The following is a 22,610-nucleotide window of genomic DNA, read 5'->3' as shown; positions in this document are numbered from 1 at the left end:
CATGTTGCAAATCCCCCCCCCCAAAAAAAAATAAAATTGAAAATAAAATTGCAAGGCTATTCTGGGTTGGGAGAGGGTGTGCAATTGGGGTGAGCTGTGGGGAGGGGTGCAATGCAATGCAATATGTCCCCCCCACCCCCCCAAAAAATAAAGCACCCACGGGGGGGCCCGGCCTGCACCCACCTCTCGCCCGCGGAGCGATCCGTTCCTGTCCAGCGCCGCTGCAGCCAGCAAAAAGCCCCGGGAGAGGCGGAAAGGGCCGAGCGGAGGCGGAAAGGCCCGAGCAGCGCCGAGCGGAGCCGAAGGGGCTCGGAGACCAAAGAGGTGGAAGGTTTTGTGGGCGAGGCAACACGGCAGGGTTCTTTTCGGCGTGGGCTAGAATAAGAATAAGAATAAGAATAAGAATAAGAATAAGAATAAGAATAAGAATAAGAATAAGAATAAGAATAAGAATAAGAATAAGAATAAGAATAAGAATAAGAATAGGAATAAGATTTTTTTATTTATACCCCGCCCTTTAAAAACCGGGCTCAGGGCAGCTAACAGCAAATATAAAACATTGATTTTCTACTATTATTATTTTTTAAAAACGAATTCGTTGCCTTTTTTCTGTGCCTTTTGCCCATTTGGTGTATTTATTTCCTCCAATTTGATCTATAAAATGGTGATTATCTCGAGTCAAAAGTGTGTTTTTTTGGAGGGACTGATAATAGTTATTATTGATTAGGATTCATTTTATTTATACCCTTTACAATTATTATTACTGCAATGCAGGAAACATTCGTTTATTGATTCATTTCCTTCGTTCTTTCTTTGATCTCCTCCTTTTCCTCCAAGATCAAAGCAGGACAAACACATTGGGGGAACTCAGTTCTCGGAGAGAGTGGCAGCCTTTGCAATGTGGGCCAAATCAATCTGAAAAAAGCAATAAAAATATGCAAATTGAGGAAGCAAATGGCAATGCAAATTTAATAAGCAGCACTTAAATCAATCAGCAAAAGTCAATATTTATATGGGACGTGGCGAGAGTGTTGACATACAACCGGAATTCATGCTGCTTTGCTTTAGCTCTTTTCCTCTACGGGCTTCTCTCGGTGCGAAGAAGCCCAAACGCCGGGCGGAAGTGACGCGCGCGCAGGGGTTCCGGAAAGAGCCGAGAGCGCCCGAGACGGGTACGAAGAAGCCGCCGCGAGCCCTCTGGGTACGGAAAGAGCCGAGCGGTGCCGACAAGCTACGGAACTTGCCGAGGCCTCAAAGCGAGCCCGTCCGGGAAAGGCCGAGCGCTTGCCGTGACGTCATGGAATGTTCACTCCTCCAGGAAAGGTTTTTGGGTTTATTTGCATCCATTTGCTGATAGATATGAAACAATGAAACATATTTGTATCCTTATTTAATTTTTATCTAATATAAAATTATATATAAAGTAAATATGATTGATACTTTATATGTATAAACTAATGAATATACTGTATATGTGAATGAAATATTATGTATATGTTTTATATGCACAATGTTTCTATACAATTTGTTTTGCTTTATATATATGTATAATAAAAAAAAGGGAATCCTCTCTATAAGAAATAATAGGTGTAAAAATAAATTAATTCCTATATGCAGATATGAATTAACAAATAAATAGGGGCGTGAATGTTATTTGGAACTTGATCAATTATTATTATTAATATATATATATATATATATCTATATTAGGTGAAAATTTTCACGTATGATCTTTTTCTTTTACTTTCTTTTTTCTTTGTTCTTTTTTCCTGATATCTTCTCTTTCATTTCATTACTTTATTGTGAATAGCATTTTATAGAGGTATAAATAACTGTAAATATGAAGAGAGACAAAGTATTCTCTATTTTTCCCCCTTGGTTATATGTATCTTTTTCTTTTGTATTTTCTTTTGTTGTAAATATGTATATTTTCTAATTTGTACTTAATAATTTTTTAAAAAAATTATTATTAATAATAATAATATTCTGTACTTCCTATTGTGAAATTGCCAATATTTTTTTTGGGGGGGGGTTGTTTTGTTAATTCTATTTCTTTGAACGCCTGTTTTATATTTGCCATTTTCTGCAAGGTTGCATTCGATGCTGTTATGAAGGCTTGCAAACTTTGGGAATATAAGCCCCTTAAAATATAAAGGGGCATCAAAATAAAACGAAAATTAAGTGAATTGCCTCTTAATTGCATTTTTTCCAAACTCGGAAGCCTCTTCTCCCAGTTGTCCAAAATATCATTTTGCATCATTTCTCCAAAATCTCGGCCTCGGGTGCGAATCACCCCCTCCCCTTTCTCCCACCCCACAAAAATGCATATTTTTGGGGGGGTTCACAACCCAGACCCCCATTTCCCATCCTTCCCCCCAATCCATCTCAGAATAAAAAAAGACACCCATTTCTTTTTACTCCATTCATAACTTACTTTATTTTCCTTCCCAAAAACGGGCTTCCAGAGACCGTTTTCCGTACAGCACACCGAGGAGGGGGTTCCCCAACCCCACCCCCCAAATTTCCAAATCCAAAAAACCGTGTGCAAGAGCTGAGTAGCCCCCAAACTTTCTGCTGCCACCATAAAAAAAAAATTGCTAAGTTCCTCAAGGGTTAAATTCAGGGGAGCCCATTTCGCAGATGGGAAAGTTGAGGACACCATAAGTAATCAGGGCAAAGTTTAATGGGGAATCAGTTTGGGGAACCGGATATATATCTATACCTTGTGGGGGCTTGTGGGGAAGGAGTCTGGGGTCCCCGCTCAGCGGAAAAGGGGGCAGCACCCCTCAAACGCAGCGTTGCCCCAGATCGGGAAAGCGAGTCAAGCGGCGTCTATTAATGAGGCTCTGTCCGGAATTGGCCTTGCTTCCAGAAATCTCCCTGCATGTGCGAATCCTTGCAAGATTTTCTTGCTTTCAGGCCCCAAATTAAATTGCTTTTTCGCAGGAAGCAAATACGGCCGACGAGGAATAGAAACTTGACATTTTGGGATTAAAAGTGGCAGAGAAGGTCCCCAAAAAGACCCCTGCCTGCCTGCCAGGGTAGAACTCAATGGGTTCCCTCTCCTCCATGAGGTCTAGAAACTTTATTAGTAACAGAGGGGCTGCGGCGCAGGGGGGGAATATCAGTTCTTCCTGCAGAAGGTCCTGGGTTCCATTCTTACCACTGGCATCTCAAGCTGGGAGATTGGCTGAGCGAATCCTGCACAGCTGCTGCCAGTCAGGGTTGGGAATATTAGGGTAATGCCAGCATGGCTTAACAATCAGGAAAATGGGTCCAACATCAGGAAATGACCCTTTTTCCTCACGACGGGCACAGCGGACCCCCTCTTCCTTGGGCAATGCTCCCGGGGACCCCCTTCTAACCACAGACTGAACCCCCAGGGCTGGGAACTGATCCACACACCTCCTCCCCATAGGCTGCCGACCCGATTCGGGGGGTTCCTTGCGGACTCCTCCCTTTCTCCCCCCAAGTCTGCCACCCACTCCCATGCCCGGCGGGGCTGAAAACCTCGCCTTCTCCGTCGGCTCTAGGTGTGGGCACCGGGTGCGAATCCTAGACCCCGACGGGACCCCCAGGGTCACAATGGAGGAATCGCGTTCTGGCGCCAGGGGCCACGCAATGAGGGTGGGGGTCCCCTGGCATCGGGGCGGGGTCCGGGGTGGCGGCGCAGGGGGACGCGGGCGTCTTGGGCGCCAACTCCTGTGTTGGCGCGGGTTGGGCTGGATGACCCCCGGGTGTCCCAAAGCTGGGATTCTGTAACTGAAGGGCTGGCAATCTCAAGGACACCCCTCAACATCTGGAGAGCCCCAGATATTTGCCCATTTTTGGTGCCCCTTCGTCATTTGGGGCTGTGCCCCCCAGATGTTTCGGGCGCCAACCCCTCCCTCTGGCCCCAGATGTTGGGCCTAGCCTCTAGGAAGAGGTCTTTCCCCAATCCCAAAGAGAATTATCCCCCCAAAAAATATCGCCCCCCAAACCCCCCGATAAAATAGGCATGCTCTGTTACCCAGATGCCCACCACAACTGGCTCGCCGCTGCCCCCGTGCCCAACTGCCCCACAAAACACCCCGGGGGAGATTCCAGAGTTTGAGAAACCCCCCTTTGCAGTCTGGTTTGAGGGACCCCCGAAAGACCCCCCCAAGCAGGATTCCTGGGTGCCATTGTGTGGGGCAAGCAGCGGGCACCCTTCAGGGCAGTGAAAGGGGCACCTCCTTCCATGCCCCCCGGAAGTTCACTGGTCTTCCGCGACACCCCTCTGCCCGGGCGCTGAGTCCTCTTCCTGGTCCACGGCGGGCAGCCAGGCTCCGGAGGGCCTCTCAGGGGTGCCCAGTGCCCCCCACAACCGCCTCCTGGGGGGGCTGGGCGCCCCGCCGCTTGTCCTGCGCCCGGGGGGCGAGACGCTGGCGAACTCCACCGCCGTGGTGCCGTCTTCCTGCTCGATGTAGACGCGGGCTTCCAGCCGGGCCGGATAGGACCCCTGGCACTCCCACTCGGGGTCCCCCTGCACCGCGATGTGGGGCACCGGCGGGCGCCAGGGGGCACCCTCCACGTCGGGCTCGTCAAAGCTGACCTCCTGCACTGCCTCCTGCTTCTTAAACGAGTCCCGGCGTTCTGAGAGGTTCAGGTGGCGCATCACTACCACTTCGGAGTCGGTGCCAGGGCGGGCAAGGGAGCGCCGGGCACCGGGATCTCCAGCGCCCGCCTCGCCCGCTGTCGCCGCCGCCTTCTGCCTGCCCGCCGGCTTCTTCTCGGGGATTTTCTCGGCCGACTGGACCCTCTGGAGCAGGGGCGAGCGGGCACCGTCGTGGGCACGGGTGCCAGCTGGCGGTGAGAGCGCCTTGCCCGCCTTGGAGGGCGGCAGCGGCGAGGGGGACCTCTGCGGGGAGGGCGGGGCGGCGCAGGCCAAGGGCGAGGGGGGGATGCTGCTGGTGGACTTGCGGCGCCCGACTTTGTAGCGCCCGGCGGTGCCCAGTTTGGGCGCCAGGCCGTGGAGGGAGCTGGGGCGGATGTGGCCGGCCGGGGAGGGGGGCGTGCTGGGCGAGGGGGAGGTGGTCTGCGGGGAGGCGGGATCTGGAGAGAGAGACAGAGAGAAAAAAAAATGGTCAGCAGGATTTAATCCAGGGGGCCATAATATATAATATAATAAATATAATATAATATAATATAATATAATATAATATAATATAATATAATATAATATAATATAATATAATATAATATAATATAATATAATATAATATAATGGGTCATAATATAGATAGGAATAAGGATATGAAATTTCCTCTGTAAATTCCGGCTGGAAGCTAGGAACCCAGGTAGACTGCCACTGCAGCTGGAGGTTCCATCATCACGATTATTATTATTATTATTATCATGTGAATTTATACACTGTTCAAAACCACTATATATATATATATATCTCTCTCTATCTATCTATCTATCTATCTATCTATCTATCTATCTATCATCTATCTACAGTGGTGCCTCGCAAGACGAAATTAATTCGTTCCGCAAGTTTTTTCGTCTTGCGAGTTTTTCGTCTTGCGAAGCACGGTTTCCCATAGGAATGCATTGAAAATCAATCAATGCGTTCCTATGGAAACCGCCTTCAGACCAGGTCCGGGGACAGTCTGTCCCCCGACCTCTTCTGAAGGCTGGGGGGGGGGACAAGGGCTTTTCTTCCCACCCCCAGCATTTTAAAAAACCCCGGGACAGCAGAGGACTTCTCCGCTGTCCCGGGGTTTTTTAAAATGCTGGCGGGCGGCAGCAGCGAAGGCTTCGCTGCCGCCCGCCAGCATTTTAAGATTGCCCCAGACTTCTCCGCTGTCCCGGGGCGATTTTAAAGCCCCCGGGAAGGCAGGCGGGGGGAGCAAAGACTTTCGCCCCCCGCCAGCATACCACATACGAAAATGATATATGAATGATATAAGCAAGTAAACCGCTCAATAATACGTTGGGCCATCAATATGGGTCATAATATAGACACGGAAGCAGAGGAAATTGACAGAGAAAATTCCGGCCGAAAGCTTGGAACCCAGGTAGACTGCCTGTGCAGCTGGAGGCTCCATTATTATTATTATTATTATTATTATTATTATTATTATTAGTGCAATATTCAAAACCACTATATCTATCTATCTATCTATCGTCTATCTATCTATCTATCTATCTATCTATCTATCTAATCAAAATAAAAACCACATATGAAAATGATATATGGAAATGATATCTCAATGGTATGAGCCCGTAAAATAGGAAAAGAGCTCAAATTGACTGCTTCCGACCGGGGAAACAGAATAGAGCCATTGTGGCCCCCGACAGCTTTCGGGAATCCTCTTGTTGCAGCTCCCCTGTGGCGGTGAGTTCCACCGGCTAACAAGCTGCCAGATTCCCTCCTCAGTCTGCCCCGAACCTCCCAGCCGGGATACAGAGGGATACAGAGGGACCCCTCACCTGTTGGGGCGTCCGGGGCGGGGCTGCGGCAGGGGGTGGGGGGTCCCGGGGAGAGGCTGTGGGTGGGCGACCCGGGCAGGCTGTCTCCGGACGAGAGGGAGTGGTGCAGCCCGGACGAGAAGCTGCGGCTGGTGTGCAGGGCGGAGGTCTGCTTGGAGATCTTCTTGAAGAGCGATTTCCGCCTGCGGGGAAAGAGACAGCGCGGCACAAGGGTCAGGAAATTATTCAGGAAATAATCGTAATAATAAATAGCCGTCGCTCGAACTCGCTCCCAGGTAGACTGGGCCTGTCTGTGGAGGCTCAGCCTAGGACCCCTAAGAAGCTAAGGCTATGGGGTGCCCCATAGGCAAGAAAAACCGCAGGCAGGACCCAAGAGCAGTATAGAAATTCAGGAAAAATTGTAATAATAAATAGCCGTCGCTCGAACTCGCTCCCAGGTAGACTGGACCTGTCTGTGGAGGCTCAGTCTAGGACTCCTAAGAAGCTAAGAAGGGCCTGGCCCCAAAGCAGGCTATGGGGTGCCCCATAGGCAAGAAAAACCCCAAGCAGGACCCGAGAGCAGCAGCCATTGCCTGAAATCCTTCCAAGGTAGACTTGGTCTGTCCATGGAGGCTCCACCTAGGAGTCCTAAGAAACTAAGAAGGGCCTGGCCCCAAAGCAGGCTATGGGGTGCCCCATAGGCAAGAAACCCCCCCCCCAAGCAGGACCAGAGAGCAGTATAGAAATTCAGGAAATAATTGTAATAATAAATAGCCGTTGCTCGATCTCGCTCCCAGGTAGACTGGGCCTGTCTGTGGAGGCTCCACCTAGGAGTCCTAAGAAGGGAGTGGCCCCAAAGCAGGCTATGGGGTGCCCCATAGGCAAGAAAAAACCCCAAGCAGGACCCTAGAGCAGTATAGAAATCCAGGAAATAATTGTAATAATAAATAGCCGTCGCTCGAACTCGCTCCCAGGTAGACTGGACCTGTCTGTGGAGGCTCAATCTAGGACTCCTAAGAAGCTACGAAGGGCCTGGCCCCAAAGCTGGCTATGGGGTGCCCCACAGGCAAGCGCGGGAGCCGGGTTCGAGTCTCGCCCACCTGTCCTGGCTCTCCCTCCGGCGGCTCTTCTTGCTCCTCCGGGCCATCCGGGTCCTGGAGCTGTTTTTCCTCGCGGGGCCCACCTTGATGCTGGTGTTTTCCAGAGCCGTGGTGCGCAGCGCCACCTTGTTCCCGCTCTGCAGGGATGGAGGGAGAGAGAGGGGTGGGTGGGTGGGTGCCAAGGGTGCCAAGGGGTGCCAAGGGGTGCCAAGGCCACCCTCTGCCAGGATCCTTTCCCCCAATTCCGCAGCTGCGTTCGAAGGTAGACTGGGCCTGTCCATGGAGGCTCCGCTAAGGAGCCGTAAGTCCGGGTCCCATGAGCCCAGAGAGGAACTGATAGCGAAACTGACGGGAAAAACCAGAATTTTTAAATAAAGAACGGGGGAAACTTAAAAATTTAGCAGGATCTGAATAATAAGAACTAGGGATATATTAAAAAATTGCTGCGACTTAAAATATGCAGATGAAAAGGACTAGGGAGTGAAAGGATGTCCAGAGATTCGGGTGAATTTTTGTCTATTCATTTTTTTACATTTTAAATTAAAATTTCAATTTCAATTTTAAAAAATTTAAAAAAACTTTTAAAACTTTTACATTTTTAAAATTTGAATTTCTTTTGATTTATTTTTATATAAAATTTTTGATTCGGTACTGTAAAAACAAATAAAAATATTAAAAAGGAGATGAGTCCCGCTGCAGCATCCGGATCAGGACCGCCGAGTCCCACCTCCAGATGCCCCCTAAGCAGGATCTTTGGGACGCTTAATCCGAAATTCCTGCACTGCAGCGGGTTGAGCTGGATGACCTTTGGGGTTCCCACCAATTCGTAAGATTCTGCCAGTCCTCCTTCCTCCGTCTCCTTTCTCTGCCTCCGACTCTTCCGACGCCCTCAGGGCTCCGCCTGCGCTCTTTCCCCCCTGGGACCCACCTTCCTCGCGACCCGCCGGAGAGCTGCTGCCGGCCCGTGTAGGCAGTATGCGGCCCCCTACCTTCAACAGAAGCTCGACCACGTCCATGTGGACCAGACCCAGGACCGACTCTCCGTTGACGTGCGTGATGAGGTCTCCGGCCCGTAAACCCGCCTCCTGAGCGGGGCTGCTGTCCTCAACGCTCTGCAACCCAAAGCAGGCAAGGTTTAGAGCCGGGTGGGACCCCCAGTGCTCATCCATCCCAACCCCGCTCTCCTTCTCGCTTCCTTCGTCCGGAACCCGCTTCCGTGTCCTAAACTAAACCTCTGTTTCTTTTAAATCTCATTTCTTAAAGTTGTGCAATACAATACAAATCCGTTTATTGTGAGGACCATGCCTGTGCACAAAAATCAACACTAAAATCAATAGTTAAAAATATTAAAATTCATTACATACTATGCCAACCAAACCTTCTTCCCACAAAGTAGAAAAGGAGGGAAAACGAGCAGCGAGTTAAACAGACGGTGAAGACCGCTACCACATGGGTAATGCGTGGGTTTGCATCAACTAACAAAAATTTCACTCTATCTTCAGGACTGGTTATAGAGTTGGGTATAATTTGCAGCAATGCGTCTCTAAAGCCCGAGTAAATGGGGCAATAGAGGAAGTAATGTGTAAGATCCTCTTTAATTTTCATAAAGCAAGGACATAAACGATGTTCTACTGGGGTTTTTGTGTATCTACCGGTCAGGTAGGCAGTTGGCAATGTTTGAAACCGTGCCATAGTGAAAGCTCTCCGAAGGATGGGATCGGTGATCTCCACCAGGTAGTTGGCACAGATTTTGACTGCTTTTACTCGGGGGAACCAGTAGGAAAACCCAGAGTTTTTTATCTTGGTGGAGTCCAAAAAGGCGTCTTTTTCAAAGATCCATTCCCGAACTTTATCAGGGCTCCACCATTTGAGAGTATTAAACTCAGGTAGGTTGTATCTGGATAGAATGTCTAGTAGGCTTTTATGCCAAGTGGTATTATTTTGTAATGATACAAAGGCTTGTTTAGCCAATAAGGTGTTCGGGGCATCTATGAGGTTGGTGAAAAAATGCAGGAATCTTAAGTGGGCCCTGGCAGACACAGAAGGTAATCCTATTTCCACTCTTAGGAGAGCTGCCAGAGTACTCTGAGGGAGGCCTAGAATTCTTCTGAGATAAAAATTTTGGAAGATTTCAAGCCGTTCTAACAGCTTCTGGTTCCAACCCCAGAGTTCTACTCCGTATAACATCTGTGGAATCACTTTTCCAACAAAAGTTTCCAACTCTTAAAGTTGTACTTGGGCATTGGAAAGATGGGATAAAACCACATTTTCCTCCTGGGAAAGGAGCCTGCATCTCCTGATTCCTTCTTCTGAATTTCGGGGAGCCAGTGCTGCCAGCCCGTGTCGGCAGTATTGGGTCAGATGGAGCGAATCAAAGGCAAACCTTGAGGACTGGGAGCTTGGTTTGTTTTAAAGGCAATTAAAGGATGCTCTCCCCCCTCCATCATCCCCCCAGATGGGGATGGGAAAGAAAGACCCAAAGGCTGAAATCTTGGAGAGTTGCTGCTGCCGGCCCGTGTAGGCAGTATGGGGCCAAAGAGACCAGCCTGGCAACTTGTGTTGCTTTGCTCCTGTTTCAATCCGCTTGGAGGGAGGAGGACCAAAACTCAGGGGCTGGTGGAGGAAGCAGAGGTTCTTGCATGGATGCTGCCAGCCAGTGCAGGCATAACCAGTTGGGCCAATGGCCTGACTCTGTAGGAAACAGGTTCCTATTTAAAACAAGCCTTAAAAGAATCCTAAATCTGGATGCCTTTATCTTTCATGGAAAGCCTATAAACTCAGCATCTTGAGGACTAGCGCCTTGAATTGATTTCAAAGCCCTTTTTTCTCACCCAGACCATGTGATGCACGGCGTAGACGTCGCTGTCGCCCATGTAGACCCGGATGGCGCGCAGGGTGAAGCCATACTTTTTGCCCGAGCTGTGGATGACGATGGGGGGGCGCAGGCCCGAGCCCCCCAGCAGTGGGTCGCGGCTGGGGGACGAGTCCCGGGAGGAGGGGTTGGAGGAGAGGGAGCGGGGAGAGATGGGGCTCACCAGGGCGGCGCCCCCAAAGTCATCTGGAAGGAAAAGAGGAGAGGTAGTTAGGGGGCGCCCCGCTTTTTTGGGGGGGGTTAAGGGCTGGGAAATGGCTTGGGGGAATTAAGAGCCCCATAAGTGAGGAGCCCCATAAGCAGGACCAGAGAGCAGTATAGAAATTCAGGAAATAATTGTAATAATAAATAGCCGTCGCTCGATCTCGCTCCCAGGTAGACTGGGCCTGTCTGTGGAGGCTCAATCTAGGACTCCTAAGAAGCTAAGAAGGGCCTGGCCCCAAAGCAGGCTAAGGGGTGCCCCATAGCAGGCTATAGGGTGCCCCATAGGCAAGAAAAAACCCCAAGCAGGACCCGAGAGCAGCAGCCGTCGCTCGATCTCGCTCCCAGGTAGACTGGGCCTGTCTGTGGAGGCTCAGTCTAGGACTTCTAAGAAACTAGGAAGGGCCTGGCCCCAAAGCAGGCTAAGGGGTGCCCCATAGCAGGCTATAGGGTGCCCCATAGGCAAGAAAAAAACCCCAAGCAGGACCCAGGAGCAGCAGCCATCACCCGAACTCACTCCCAGGTAGACTGGGCCTGTCCATGGAGGCTCCACCGAGGAGCCCTAAGAAACGAAGGAGGGCCAAAGAGGGGCCCCCATCTATCTTCCTCCCCGTCTGCCCCATAGGCCAGAAGCCCCCCATGCAAAACCCGGCTCTCAGATAGACTGGCTCCGCCGAGGGAGGCTCTGCCTGGCCATTGTGAAATTAATAATAATAATAATAATAATAATGGGGTCCGGCCCCCCACCGACCTGCCCCGATGATGAGCGAGAGGGCAGAGACGGAGGCCGACTTGGGCACCCTGCTGCCCCCCGAGGGGGTTCTCTGCTTCCCAGGCGTTTCCTTGTGGCTGCCCCCCCGGCGCCCCCCGGCCTCGCCATCCAGTGGCAGGGAGTTCTTGGTGCCCGTGCTGTTGCTCCGCAGACGGATCCGGCTCAGGCTGGACAGGTCAGCTGCAAGGAGAGAATTTATTTTTTGGGGGGGGTGATGGAAGGAATTCATTTTGACCCCCCAAGAAAAAACGCCCACCCCATTGCAGAAACCCACGGCGGCCGCCTTTTTCCTCTGCCCTCCCACCAACCTTTCCTCTGCTGTGGTGCCGGCGGGACTGGAAGCTGCTTGGGGCAGTGACCCGGGTTTTTTATCCTAGAAAATATTTCTGAAAATCTGGAATGTATTTTCCGTACAACAGAGAAACGCGTCTTTTAAGGAACTGTGTGATTTTTTTGGGTTGCTGTTTCATGAATATTGATAATATCGCCTTATCGATAAATAATAAATTATTATTATTATTATTATCAATTACGGAGACCGTAATCATTTTGCGCAACCCATAATATGACATTGGTGGCAAACGCGTTTTCGAGCTGAATTTTTTTTCAGCGGTTTGGTTTGGCTTCCGCAAAGTGGCTGTTTCCCCAAAGCCAGATGGACGAAGTAATAATTAACAATGAACAATTAATTAACAATGAACAATTAACTAACAATTAACAATTAACAATTAATCACATTTTATAGGCTGCAATTGCTTTGCTGGAGATTTGGCAATGACTGCAGAATGCCCCAGGTTACGTTTTGCAAACCACCTTGTGCATATTAATATAGAAAAGCGAAATACAAATTAAAAATGAAATTAAATTGAATGAATTGTGCCTGGAGACCCGCTGCTGCCGGTCCGTGTTGGCAGCAAGGAGCTCGACTGGTCAAGGAAACAAGCCGCTTCCCTGTGTCCCTGTTGAATTTAGCTTTTAATTTTTTAAAAACCATGAGGACTACGACCTTAGCTGCTTTTTCACAGCTCAATGCCAGAGCTGTTATTAAAAGACCGGTGTCCTTTTGCTGCATATTGTGTCAAATGCATGGCGAACGGCAATATGGAAAAGGCAGGGTGCAAATTAAAAATTTAATTTAATTTAATTAAAATTCAGTGTAAAATTAAATTAAATTTAAATTCAATGTAAAATTAAATTAAGTTAAATTTAAATTCAATGTAAAATTCAATTCAATTCAATGTAAAATTAAATTAAATTAAATTTAAATTCAATGTAAAATTAAATTAAATTAAATTTAAATTAAATGTGAAATTAAATTTAAATTAAATGTGAAATTAAATTAAATGAAAAATTAAATTAAATTCAATTAAATTCAATGTAAAATTAAATTTAAATTCAATGGAAAATTAAATTAAGTTAAATTTAAATTCAATGTAAAATTAAATTAAATTAAATTTAAATTCAATGTGAAATTAAATTTAAATTCAATGTGAAATTAAATTAAATGAAATGAAAAATTAAATTAAATTAAATGTAAAATTAAATTTAAATTCAATGGAAAATTAAATTAAATTAAATTTAAATTCAATGTGAAATTAAATTAAATTAAATATGCCTGGAGAGCTGTGGCTGCCGGTCCGTGTTGGCAGCAAGGAGCTCGACTGATCAAGGATTAATTCAGCCCCCCCTTTTATTTTATTTCCAAGCCATGAAGACTTTTTAACCAGCCCAGCGCCAGGTTGTTTGAACCCACCTACCTGCCAGCCCAGAGGCTTTTGCAGGGGTCTTGGCGCCGGCCGGCCCCTCGGGGTCGCCCCCCACCACGAAGACGGGGCGCTCCCTCTTGGGGGGCGGCCGGCAGGGGCTCTCGTCCTCGGAGGAGAAGGCAAACCTGGGCATAGCCTCCAGGCTGCAGGTGGCGCTCAGGGCGGGGGGCGCCCCGCGGGCACCACACTCCTGGCGGAAGGAGAGGGCCGTCGAGCCGCAGGAGGTCCAGGCGCGGAGTCTGGGGGGAGAGGAGGGAGAAGGGGGTCAATTTGGGGCGGACGAGGCGCCAACCCTGCAGGGGAGGGAGAAGCCCCCCCAGATGCCAACCTCGGAGCCCTGGGCGTTGCCTTTAGGTGGCACCCGTCTGTCTTGAGGGACAATGGAGTATTCTCCCAAGGGTGCCGCCTTAGGGTGACCATATTTCGAAAATCTGGGCATGGATGTTGCAAATGATACAAAAACCCTGGCATGGAAGTTGCAAATGACACAAAAACCTGGGCACCAAAGATGCAAGTAACACAAACATCCGGGCACCAAAGTTGCAAATAACACAACAGCCCGGGCACCAAAGTTGCAAATAACACAAAAACCTGGGCACAGAAGTTGTAAATAACACAACAGCCCGGGCACCAAAGTTGCAAATAACACAAACACCCGGGCACCAAAGTTGCAAATAACACAACAGCCCGGGCACCAAAGTTGCCAATAACACAAAAATCTGGGCACAGAAGTTGCAAATGATACAAAAACCCGGGCACCAAAGTTGCAAATAAGTTTCGGAGCCGCTTTTAAGGAACGAATGGCAACCCGATTTTAGCTGCGCCCAAGTGCCCTCTCTCTGGGGCGCCCCCAGCCCTGTGCCCGCCCGTGCCCACCTGGTCTCGGGGCCCGGCAGGCGGCCCTTCTCCTCGTCCCAGCGCTCCCCACGGTCCTCCTTCTCGGCGCGGCTTTGCTCCGGAGACGGCGAGGCGCCAAGGGAGGCAGAGGCGTTGGCCAGGTGTTCGGAGCTGCTGTAGACCTGCGAGGGGCAGAGATGGAAATGGGCATCTGCATGGGCACCGTCCGGGAAATAAAAAAACCCCCAGCACCCTCCGGTCGCTCTCAGGTAGACTGCCTTGGTCCATGGGGGCTCGAGAGGGAAGCCCCCCAATTGGGGTGCTGAGTCAAAGTCGTCTCCTGCTCTGGGTTTTTAAAAAATATATAATTTTTATTACATTTATTTTATTTTATTTTATTTTGTTACATTTATTTTATTTTATTACATTTATTTTATTACATTTTCCATACTTAAGCTAGTGTCAGAAAGAGAGAGAGCCCCCCGACTTTTCGTCGAGACCCCGATTCGAATCGCGCACGGTTTCAAGAGACGAAACGGTGCTTTTCCTTTCTGTCATTTTTATTTTTCTGTTTACTCATTTATCCCTGCTTAAGCTATCAAACAGAGGGCTGCCAGAAAGAGAGAGACCCCTGCCGTCTTGGTGAGACCCTGGTTCGAATCGCGCACGGTTTCAGCAGACGGTGCTTTTCCTTTCTATATTTCTTATTAGATTTTGTGCTTTATAATATGCATTTAAACCCCCTTAAACTATCAAGGACTTCTGTTCGTCTCTTTCCGTGGTTCGTTTCGCGGCTCAAAAATCCCTGCGTATTTTACAAAATCCATTCCCTTCCTACATCCGCCGAAGATCATTTGAACTGAAGTGATCTTAATGCTGCCAGCGCTCTCAAGGATACACAATTATTTCCCATATATTCAATATATTCCAATTTTCTCTAAATATTCTATATTTTAAGTCTGCAAACTGCACGTATTCTCCCCAGTTAAATTGCCATTTTTCACTCCTTTTTTGCATTTGGGGGCAAAGAAACCCGGGCCGCATACGTAAATCCTCCCATTCTTGTTTGCAACCCCTTCCAAGGTAGACTTGCTTTGCCACTGGAGGCTCAACCAAGAAACCATAACCAAGATGATGGATTTTTCAGAGCTAGCTGACCTAACCGGAAGGAGGAGGAGTATCCGGAAGAGTGGAATAAATTTAATGATTACCTAGTTAAATTTGTCCAGTTAAATTAACTGAAAACAGCTTGCAGATACTTAATGGGCTTAGGATTTTATTGATGTTAAGTGATGAATTAATAGGTTTCATTCCATAAGGTGAAGATTTAAGAATGTTCATGTCGAAGTTAAATTTCATAAGAATTGGGATTTGGAGAACCGTTCAAAGGGCATGCAATGAAATTCAACCGAGGGGAAGCGAGGAAGACACTCAACAAAGTGAATAAGTGTAATTTTCAATAAGGCTATGATTTATGTTTGTTTGTCTTATGTGTTTGTTTATTTGTTTATAATATTGTGAAATCCAATAAAAAAATTGGGGGGGGGGGAAGGAACCATAACCAAGGCAAAATTTCAGACCTTGCTGAACCGGTGCGAGCAGGAGGAGAACTGTCGGATTTCCAGGGACGACTCCTCGTCGTTGGTCTCCTCGTCTTCGGACCCCAGGTGGTGATAGCGCTCCGATCGAGCTGGGGGGGAGAGCAGGAAATGATGTCAGGGTTGGGGGGCGGGGAGAAGAGGCCAGGGGTCCCGTCCCCCCCGGGGAAAACCCTGCAAAACCAACACCCAGCCAGAGGCATATGGAGAAGCGTCAAATTGTGGACCGGAAAGGGACCCACGGGTCATCCAAACCAACCCACAATCTCTCTCCCCCCCCAATAATTTTTATTAATTTTCCAAAGGTCATTTCTGAAATTCCCGCTCCCATTGCGACGCAGCTTAGCAGCCGCCTGGCTTCCCTGCCCTCTTGGGGGCGTCCCGCTCCACCCGCTAGGCCTTACTGTCAAAGTAGCTGGTGTCGTCCTCGGCTTCCAGCTGGGGGATGAACTCGGCCTTCTGACGCAGGAGCCCGTTCCAGTCCAGGTTGCGGAAAAAGGGGTTCTGCTTCACCTCGTGGGCCCCTCCTGGCGGGGGGGACAGGGCAGAAGGGGAGCGTCAGGATCGGGGCCCCAAGTGGCCCCCTCTTAAGTCCAGGGGGGCCCCAATGAGAAGCACCCGAGAGAGAGGGAACTTTTGGTCACATGTGGTGGCAATGTAAAAAGGCGAAAAACTTCTGGGAGATGATATATCATGAGATGAAAAAAATGTACATGAAAAAAATGAGATGAAAAAAATGTACATAAAAAAATGAGATGAAAAAAATATACATTTGTAGTTCAGTACTGAACCCGAAGCATGGGAAGCCCCAACCCAAAATTTATAATTTGGCAAAATATTTGGACTTTATGATCTGTATTGGTATAATTTGGAATAATGAATGTGATGTGATTGGATTGTTAAAATGGAAAATGTAATAAAAACTATGAATGTGATGTGATTGGATTGTTAAAATGGAAAATGTAATAAAAACTATTATTAAAAAAGAAAGAAAGAAATATACATTTGTAAAGAATCCAGAAGCATTTTTATTGGGCATTGTTGGGAGTGATATAAATAGAAAGGAATGTAAGCTCTTTTTATATGCAATAACAGCAGCAAGAATATTACTGGCCCCAAAATGGAAGCAAGAAGAATTGCAGAATGGAGGATGAAATTAATGGACTATGCAGAACTGGATAAACTAACAGGAAGGATTCGAAACTGGCGGGACCAGAAATTCACGGAAGACTGGAGTAAATTTACGGATTATTTGAAAAACATTTGTGAAGATCAGATGACGTTTGTAGGTTTGCAAGAAGTTTTGTGAGGAGTATTATTGGAAGGATTGCAAAAACGGATAAAGGGGAGGATGATTTGTTAAGATATTTAAAGGTAATATAAAGTTAAGAAATGCACAAGAAGTGGTTAAAACGGTGGATCATCAGAGGTGCTGATGGAAGTCCAAAAAGATTGTATAAGTGATAAAAGTTGTGCAGTACATTTTATAATTTATATGTTAAAATCAATAAAAATTATTTAAAAAGCCCCCCTCTTCCAGCGCTTTTCCTGCCACTGGGCTAAGGTAGATTGAGCCTGGGCATGGAGATTCTCTTTTTGAGAAGCGGGGAAACCCTGCAGTGATTAGATCGGATAAATCTAGTCCCGCCTCCTCTCCTTCCGGTCCCCAACCAGGCGCCCACAAGCAGGACAGCAGCGATGGTCAGTGGTTGGAATTATTCAGAGGCATTCCCTGCCTCCAGTGGAAGGCAGTTCCACAGGTTAACCGGGAGCTAATCAAAGGAGGAGGCCTTTTTTCGCCTGCCCCAAATCTCCCAACCTCCGCCCCCTCCATTCTTCCAGTGTGGTAAGTAAATTTACGCCCCTCTCCCCATCTATTGAGAGACGGCGTGGCCTAATGGTTAGAGCGCCGCCCCAGGACCCGGGTTCCAATCCTCACTCAGGGGCAGGAAGCTTGCTGGGCAACCTTGCGCTCCCGTAATCTCTATCCCCACACGCAGGGTTGCTGTCAGGGTGAACTGCAGGCTGCCCCAAGCTCCTGGGGGTCTAAAAATGCGATAAATTGTATTTTAAAAGTAAAATAAAATCCTTTACCTGTGCCCAGGCGTTCCAAAGGGCAGTGCTTCAAGAGCTGGGTGATGAGGTCCTGGGCGTCGGGAGGGAGCGCCTCGTCCCCCTCTGGCCAAATAATTTCTTCTGGAACGAAGAAAGTGGAAGAAAAAATGCGTATGAGCGTTTTTGGCCCCCTGGGCGCCACCCCAAAATAAAACAGGGTTGGGCTCAGAGAATCGGCGAGTCGGTCGGGACCCCCAGGGGTCATCCATCCCAACCCAATCGCATCTGAAACCCTCTTCTCCTCTGAACCATACACTCCTGAAAGCCGTGGGGCACGAGACCTGGGTTCGAATCTTTTTTACTGGGTTGCCCCAGTAAAACTAAGAATGGAGGATGTTTGTTGCATATGTGCAGAAGCAACGTGCCCAGGTTAATGACGTTAGCAGGGTTTTAATTGTAATTTTGTTGTGAACGGATAAGAGGGATTTAAAGAAGTTAAAACTGAACAATAAACAGGCCTTTGCCTGACTTGATCTCTATATCCTATATAACCTTTTCAAAAACTCTGGCTCTTTTGGGGTTTTTAATTTTTATTGGGGTTTTGTTTTTGTTTTGTTTTTATGGATTTGATATTTTATATGTGAACCGCCCTGAGACTTTTGGGTATAGGGCGGTATAGAAATTAAAGAAACAAACAAATATAATAAACTAATAAATATAAAAATAGATAGATAGATAGACAGGAAGGGCTTAGAGCGTTTTGGTTTCCAAACTTTTTTCAAAGAGGGCCAGATCCGATGAAGTTAAGTTGTTGATTTTTTTTAGGATTGAAGTTGTCGAGGTTTTTTTTTTTTTTAGGATTTCACCCCAGAAAATAAAGGCTTAGAGGGAAGGTCCATTTGCTTTGTTTTGTTTCTGTATTGTTGTTTTTGTTATTTTTGGGAAATCAGTAAAATGTTAATTTTTCATAAAAAAATATGCCAGGACTCTCCTTCCCTCGATGGCAGGTCCTTGCTTACCAGGGATTTTCTCGGGCCACGATTCCGGGGGGTTGAGATGGATGACCCTTGCAAGAATATTATTGGCACAAAAATGGAAGCAAGAAGAATTACCGACGAAAGAAGAATTGTGGATGAAATTAATGGACTATGCAGAATTAGATAAATTAACAGGAAGGATTCGAAACCTGCGGGACCAGAGATTCTCAGAAGACCGGAGTAAATATATGAACTATTTGAAAAGCAATTGTAACGAACAGATGACGCTAGTAGGACTGCAAGAAGTTCTGTAAGGACTATTTGAAATATTGCAAGGAAGACGATGAAGAGAATGATTAGTTAACAATAAATAAGAGTCATAGAGAAATTAAGAAAGGCAGAATAAGGGATAAAGAACGGGAAATCATCAGAGGTGGTTGACGGAAGTCTAAAATATTGTATAAGATAAGAAGTTATGTTAAACGATTGTAAATGGTTCAAAATTGGGAAAGGAGTACGCCAAGGCTGTATATTGTCTCCCTGCTTATTTAACTTATATGCAGAATTCATCATGCGAAAGGCTGGGCTGGATGAATCCCAAACTGGAATTAAGATCGCCGAAAGAAATATCAACAACCTCAGATATGCAGATGACACAACCTTGATGGCAGAAAGTGAGGAGGAATTAAAGAACCTTTTAATGAGGGTGAAAGAGGAGAGCGCAAAATATGGTCTGAAGCTCAACATCAAAAAAACGAAGATCATGGCCACTGGTCCCATCACCTCCTGGCAAATAGAAGGGGAAGAAATGGAGGCAGTGAGAGATTTTACTTTCTTGGGCTCCATGATCACTGCAGATGGTGACAGCAGCCACGAAATTAAAAGACGGCTGCTCCTTGGGAGAAAAGCCATGACAAACCTAGACAGCATCTTAAAAAGCAGAGACATCACCTTGCCAACAAAAGTCTGTATAGTTCAAGCTCTGGTTTTCCCAGTAGAGATGTATGGAAGTGAGAGCTGGACCATCAAGAAGGCTGATTGCCGAAGAATGGATGCTTTTGAATTCTGGTGCTGGAGGAGACTCTTGAGAGTCCCATGGACTGCAAGAAGATCCAACCTCTCCATTCGGAAGGAAATCAGCCCTGAGTGCTCCCTGGAAGGACAGATCCTGAAGCTGAGGCTCCAAGACTTTGGCCACCTCATGAGAAGAGAAGACTCCCTGGAAAAGACCCTGGTGTTGGGAAAGATTGAGGGCAGAAGGAGAAGGGGGCGACGGAGGACGAGATGGTGGGACAGTGTTCTCAAATCTACCAGCATGAGTCTGACCAAACTGTGGGAGGCAGAGGAAGACAGGAGGGCCTGGTGTGCTCTGGTCCAGGGGGTCACGAAGAGGCGGACATGACTAAACAACTCAACAGCAACAATAAGAGTCATAGAGAAATTAAGAACTGCAGAATAAGGGATAAAGAGCAGAAAATCATCAGAGGTGGTTGATGGAAGTCTAAAATATTGTATAAGAGAAGAAGTGATGTTAAACGACTGTTGGAAATGATATATAAAAAACCATATATATATAAAAGAGAGAGATGGATGAGCTTTGGAGGTCCCTCCCTTCTAGGATCCTGCAGAAATTAAGATGATGCAAAGCTTCCTCTCTCTCCCAGCAGTTTTCCGAAGCTTGGGGGGGGCGATAAAAAGGGGGCAGAAAAACAGACCCCATGATTGAGCTTCTCCCCCCCCTTGGCGGCATCACACACTGTGGGTCAGAAGGGGAGCTTTTGTCTGGCGCTGAAAGGACCTTTTGTTTGGGTGGCGCAGAAGAGGCAGCGCTCTGGCCGGCAGCTGCGGTGGCGGTTGACCCCGATTCCACCAGAGATGGGGGGCTCCGCTCTGCGTTCAGATGCAGAAAAGCTCAGAAAAGCCTGTCCTAGAACCCCTCCAAAAATTAAAAATACACCGCTAAGTGAAACCAGATAGACTGTCACTGACGCTGGAGGAGAAAACCTTTGCACAAACTGATGCCGAAATGGCAGAGTTAATTGAAAGGTTTAAGAGACAAATTCAAAAAGAATTTATGTTGCATTTATGGAACCAATGAAAAGAAACGGACTTCACTTTTATTGTGAAATTAATGTTGTCTTGTCTTGTCTTTTCCTCTTTTGATTTTTTTCCCTTCGTATCTTTGCTATTTCTTTATCCTTTTCCTGTTTTTTGCTCCTTTATAAATTTTCTATTCTCTGCATCATTTTCTTTTTCTTCATGTGTAAAGAGATAGCATACAGTGATAAATATGAACATTTTTAATCGATAAAGAACAATATAAAAAGAAAGAAAGAAAAGAAATGGACTCGCCAGTAGGTTTTGAGTAAACCCTCACAATTAACGAAATTAACTTAGAGAAGCTATAAAGATGAGGTTAAAATGACAAGAATAGAATTTGATGTTTGATTTAAGAACGTAGTTTTAAAGTCTAGTTTTACAAGCAGGGCACATTTATATGTAAAAAAAAACCCGGAAAGGGAACTTGAAGGAAGTCACCGGAATGGGGGGAATTCATTTTCTTATTATTTGCCATGATGTGATTGTAATAAAAATGGAACAGATAATAATATATATATATATATATATATATATATAAAACCCCTTATGCTGTTCTCACAGTGGCCAACGAGATGCCGTTTAAGGAGGACTCGAACGTGAGACCCGTGCCTTGCGGGGGGGGGGGGGGGTTGGACTGGATGACCCTCGGGGTCCCAACGATATTTCAAACGGCTCACTTGGTAGAGGCTCTTGGGGGTTGGCGGAGGAACAGAAGGATATGCCCAGCTTCTGATAAGGCGGAGCGTGAGACTCGAACTCGGGGCCGCGGCTTCGAGTTCCCCTTTTGGGCCGAAAAGATGGGGTGGATGACCTCTGGGGGCCCCCTTCCTGAATTCTCCCCTTTTGGGCCAAAAAGACGCCTGCCTCGCAGCAGGGGGCTGGGCTGGATGACTCTTGGGGTCCCACCTATATTACAAATAGCTCACTTGATAGAGTTTCTTGGGCTTGGCGGAGGACTGGAGGGATATGCTCAGCTTCTGAATAGGCGGAGCGTGAGACTCGAACTCAGGGCCGCGGCTTCGAGTTCCCCTTTTGGGCCGAAAAAATGGGGTTGGGCTGGATGACCTTTGGGGTCCCCCTTCCCGAATTCCCCGATTCCCTGGGGGGGGAGTAGGACCTACCGCTGATCACCTGCCCGAAGAGCTCTTCCGGGGTGTCTCCGAAGAAGGGGACGCAGCCCACCAGGAACTCGTAGAGGACAATGCCCATAGCCCACCAGTCGACCGGCTTCCCGTAGCCCTGGTTCAGGATCACCTCTGGGGCGATGTACTCGGGGGTCCCACAAACCTGGAGGTGAGAGATTCGGGGGGCGGTCAGGGTGCCCCCCATGGGGAGGGGGCCCCTATCCTGCCAACAATTGAAGGGGGTGTATCTCCCCTCGTGGGGCAGACCCCACTCTCCGTCTACCCCCAGAGACCCAGCCCCCCAAATGTGGGTCCCGGCGCCCCGTCCAAGCCCTCCCCGGAGACCCTACTCCTCCCGGCAAACAGCCCCCCAAATGTGGGTCCCTGACCCCCCACAAGCCCTCCCCAGAGACCCAACTCCTCCCGGCAAACGCCCCCCCCAATGTGGGACCCAGTGCCCCCCCCAAGCCCTCACCTGCTTGTCGACGAATTCCCGGGTGTCCTTTTCAATGTGTCCCTCGTACAAGTTGGTGGCCATGTTCATCAACCCGATTTTGGAGAGTCCGAAATCCGTCAGCTTAATGTGCCCCATGGAGGTGATGAGGAGGCTATGGGGTGAGGTGGGGGGGGCAGAGGGGGGAGACAGGTCTTGGTTAGGGGGGGAGAGGGACTCCGGAGAAAGGGGACCCCGGAAGGGCTGGGAAATAAAATCCCCAAACACAATTCCCATCATCCCTGACCCCTGGTCCTCTTAGTTGGGCTGATGGGAGTTT

The 22,610-nt window shown here is 47.8% G+C and overlaps 2 protein-coding genes across 6 annotated transcripts in view; both read right to left on the bottom strand.

Moving 5' to 3' along the window:
• Positions 1-279, bottom strand: part of PIK3R2 (phosphoinositide-3-kinase regulatory subunit 2) — a 19,331-nt gene extending 19,052 nt beyond the window's left edge. Inside the window, exon 1 of the mRNA XM_081846137.1 lies at positions 184-279. The gene's annotated coding sequence lies outside the window, so the exon portion shown is untranslated. The remainder of the gene's footprint in view (positions 1-183) is intronic.
• A 2,128-nt stretch (positions 280-2,407) lies between these two features.
• Positions 2,408-22,610, bottom strand: part of MAST3 (microtubule associated serine/threonine kinase 3) — a 58,002-nt gene continuing 37,799 nt past the window's right edge. For all 5 annotated transcript variants that reach the window (XM_081846023.1, XM_081846024.1, XM_081846025.1 and 2 more), the window contains 13 exons: positions 22,313-22,445; positions 21,835-22,000; positions 17,676-17,777; positions 15,986-16,108; positions 15,564-15,673; positions 14,023-14,165; positions 13,138-13,385; positions 11,360-11,560; positions 10,367-10,593; positions 8,525-8,647; positions 7,536-7,672; positions 6,457-6,638; positions 2,408-5,073 (listed from right to left, as the gene is read on the bottom strand). In XM_081846023.1, the coding sequence (XP_081702149.1) occupies positions 4,235-5,073; positions 6,457-6,638; positions 7,536-7,672; positions 8,525-8,647; positions 10,367-10,593; positions 11,360-11,560; positions 13,138-13,385; positions 14,023-14,165; positions 15,564-15,673; positions 15,986-16,108; positions 17,676-17,777; positions 21,835-22,000; positions 22,313-22,445 (2,734 nt within the window). In that variant the 3' untranslated portion in view covers positions 2,408-4,234. The remainder of the gene's footprint in view (positions 5,074-6,456; positions 6,639-7,535; positions 7,673-8,524; positions 8,648-10,366; positions 10,594-11,359; positions 11,561-13,137; positions 13,386-14,022; positions 14,166-15,563; positions 15,674-15,985; positions 16,109-17,675; positions 17,778-21,834; positions 22,001-22,312; positions 22,446-22,610) is intronic.

This window comes from Podarcis erhardii (genome assembly GCF_964252035.2).
Source record: "Podarcis erhardii genome assembly, chromosome: 18".
In the NCBI taxonomy this organism is placed as follows: domain Eukaryota; kingdom Metazoa; phylum Chordata; class Lepidosauria; order Squamata; family Lacertidae; genus Podarcis; species Podarcis erhardii.
This window is presented reverse-complemented; position numbering and strand designations above follow the sequence as displayed.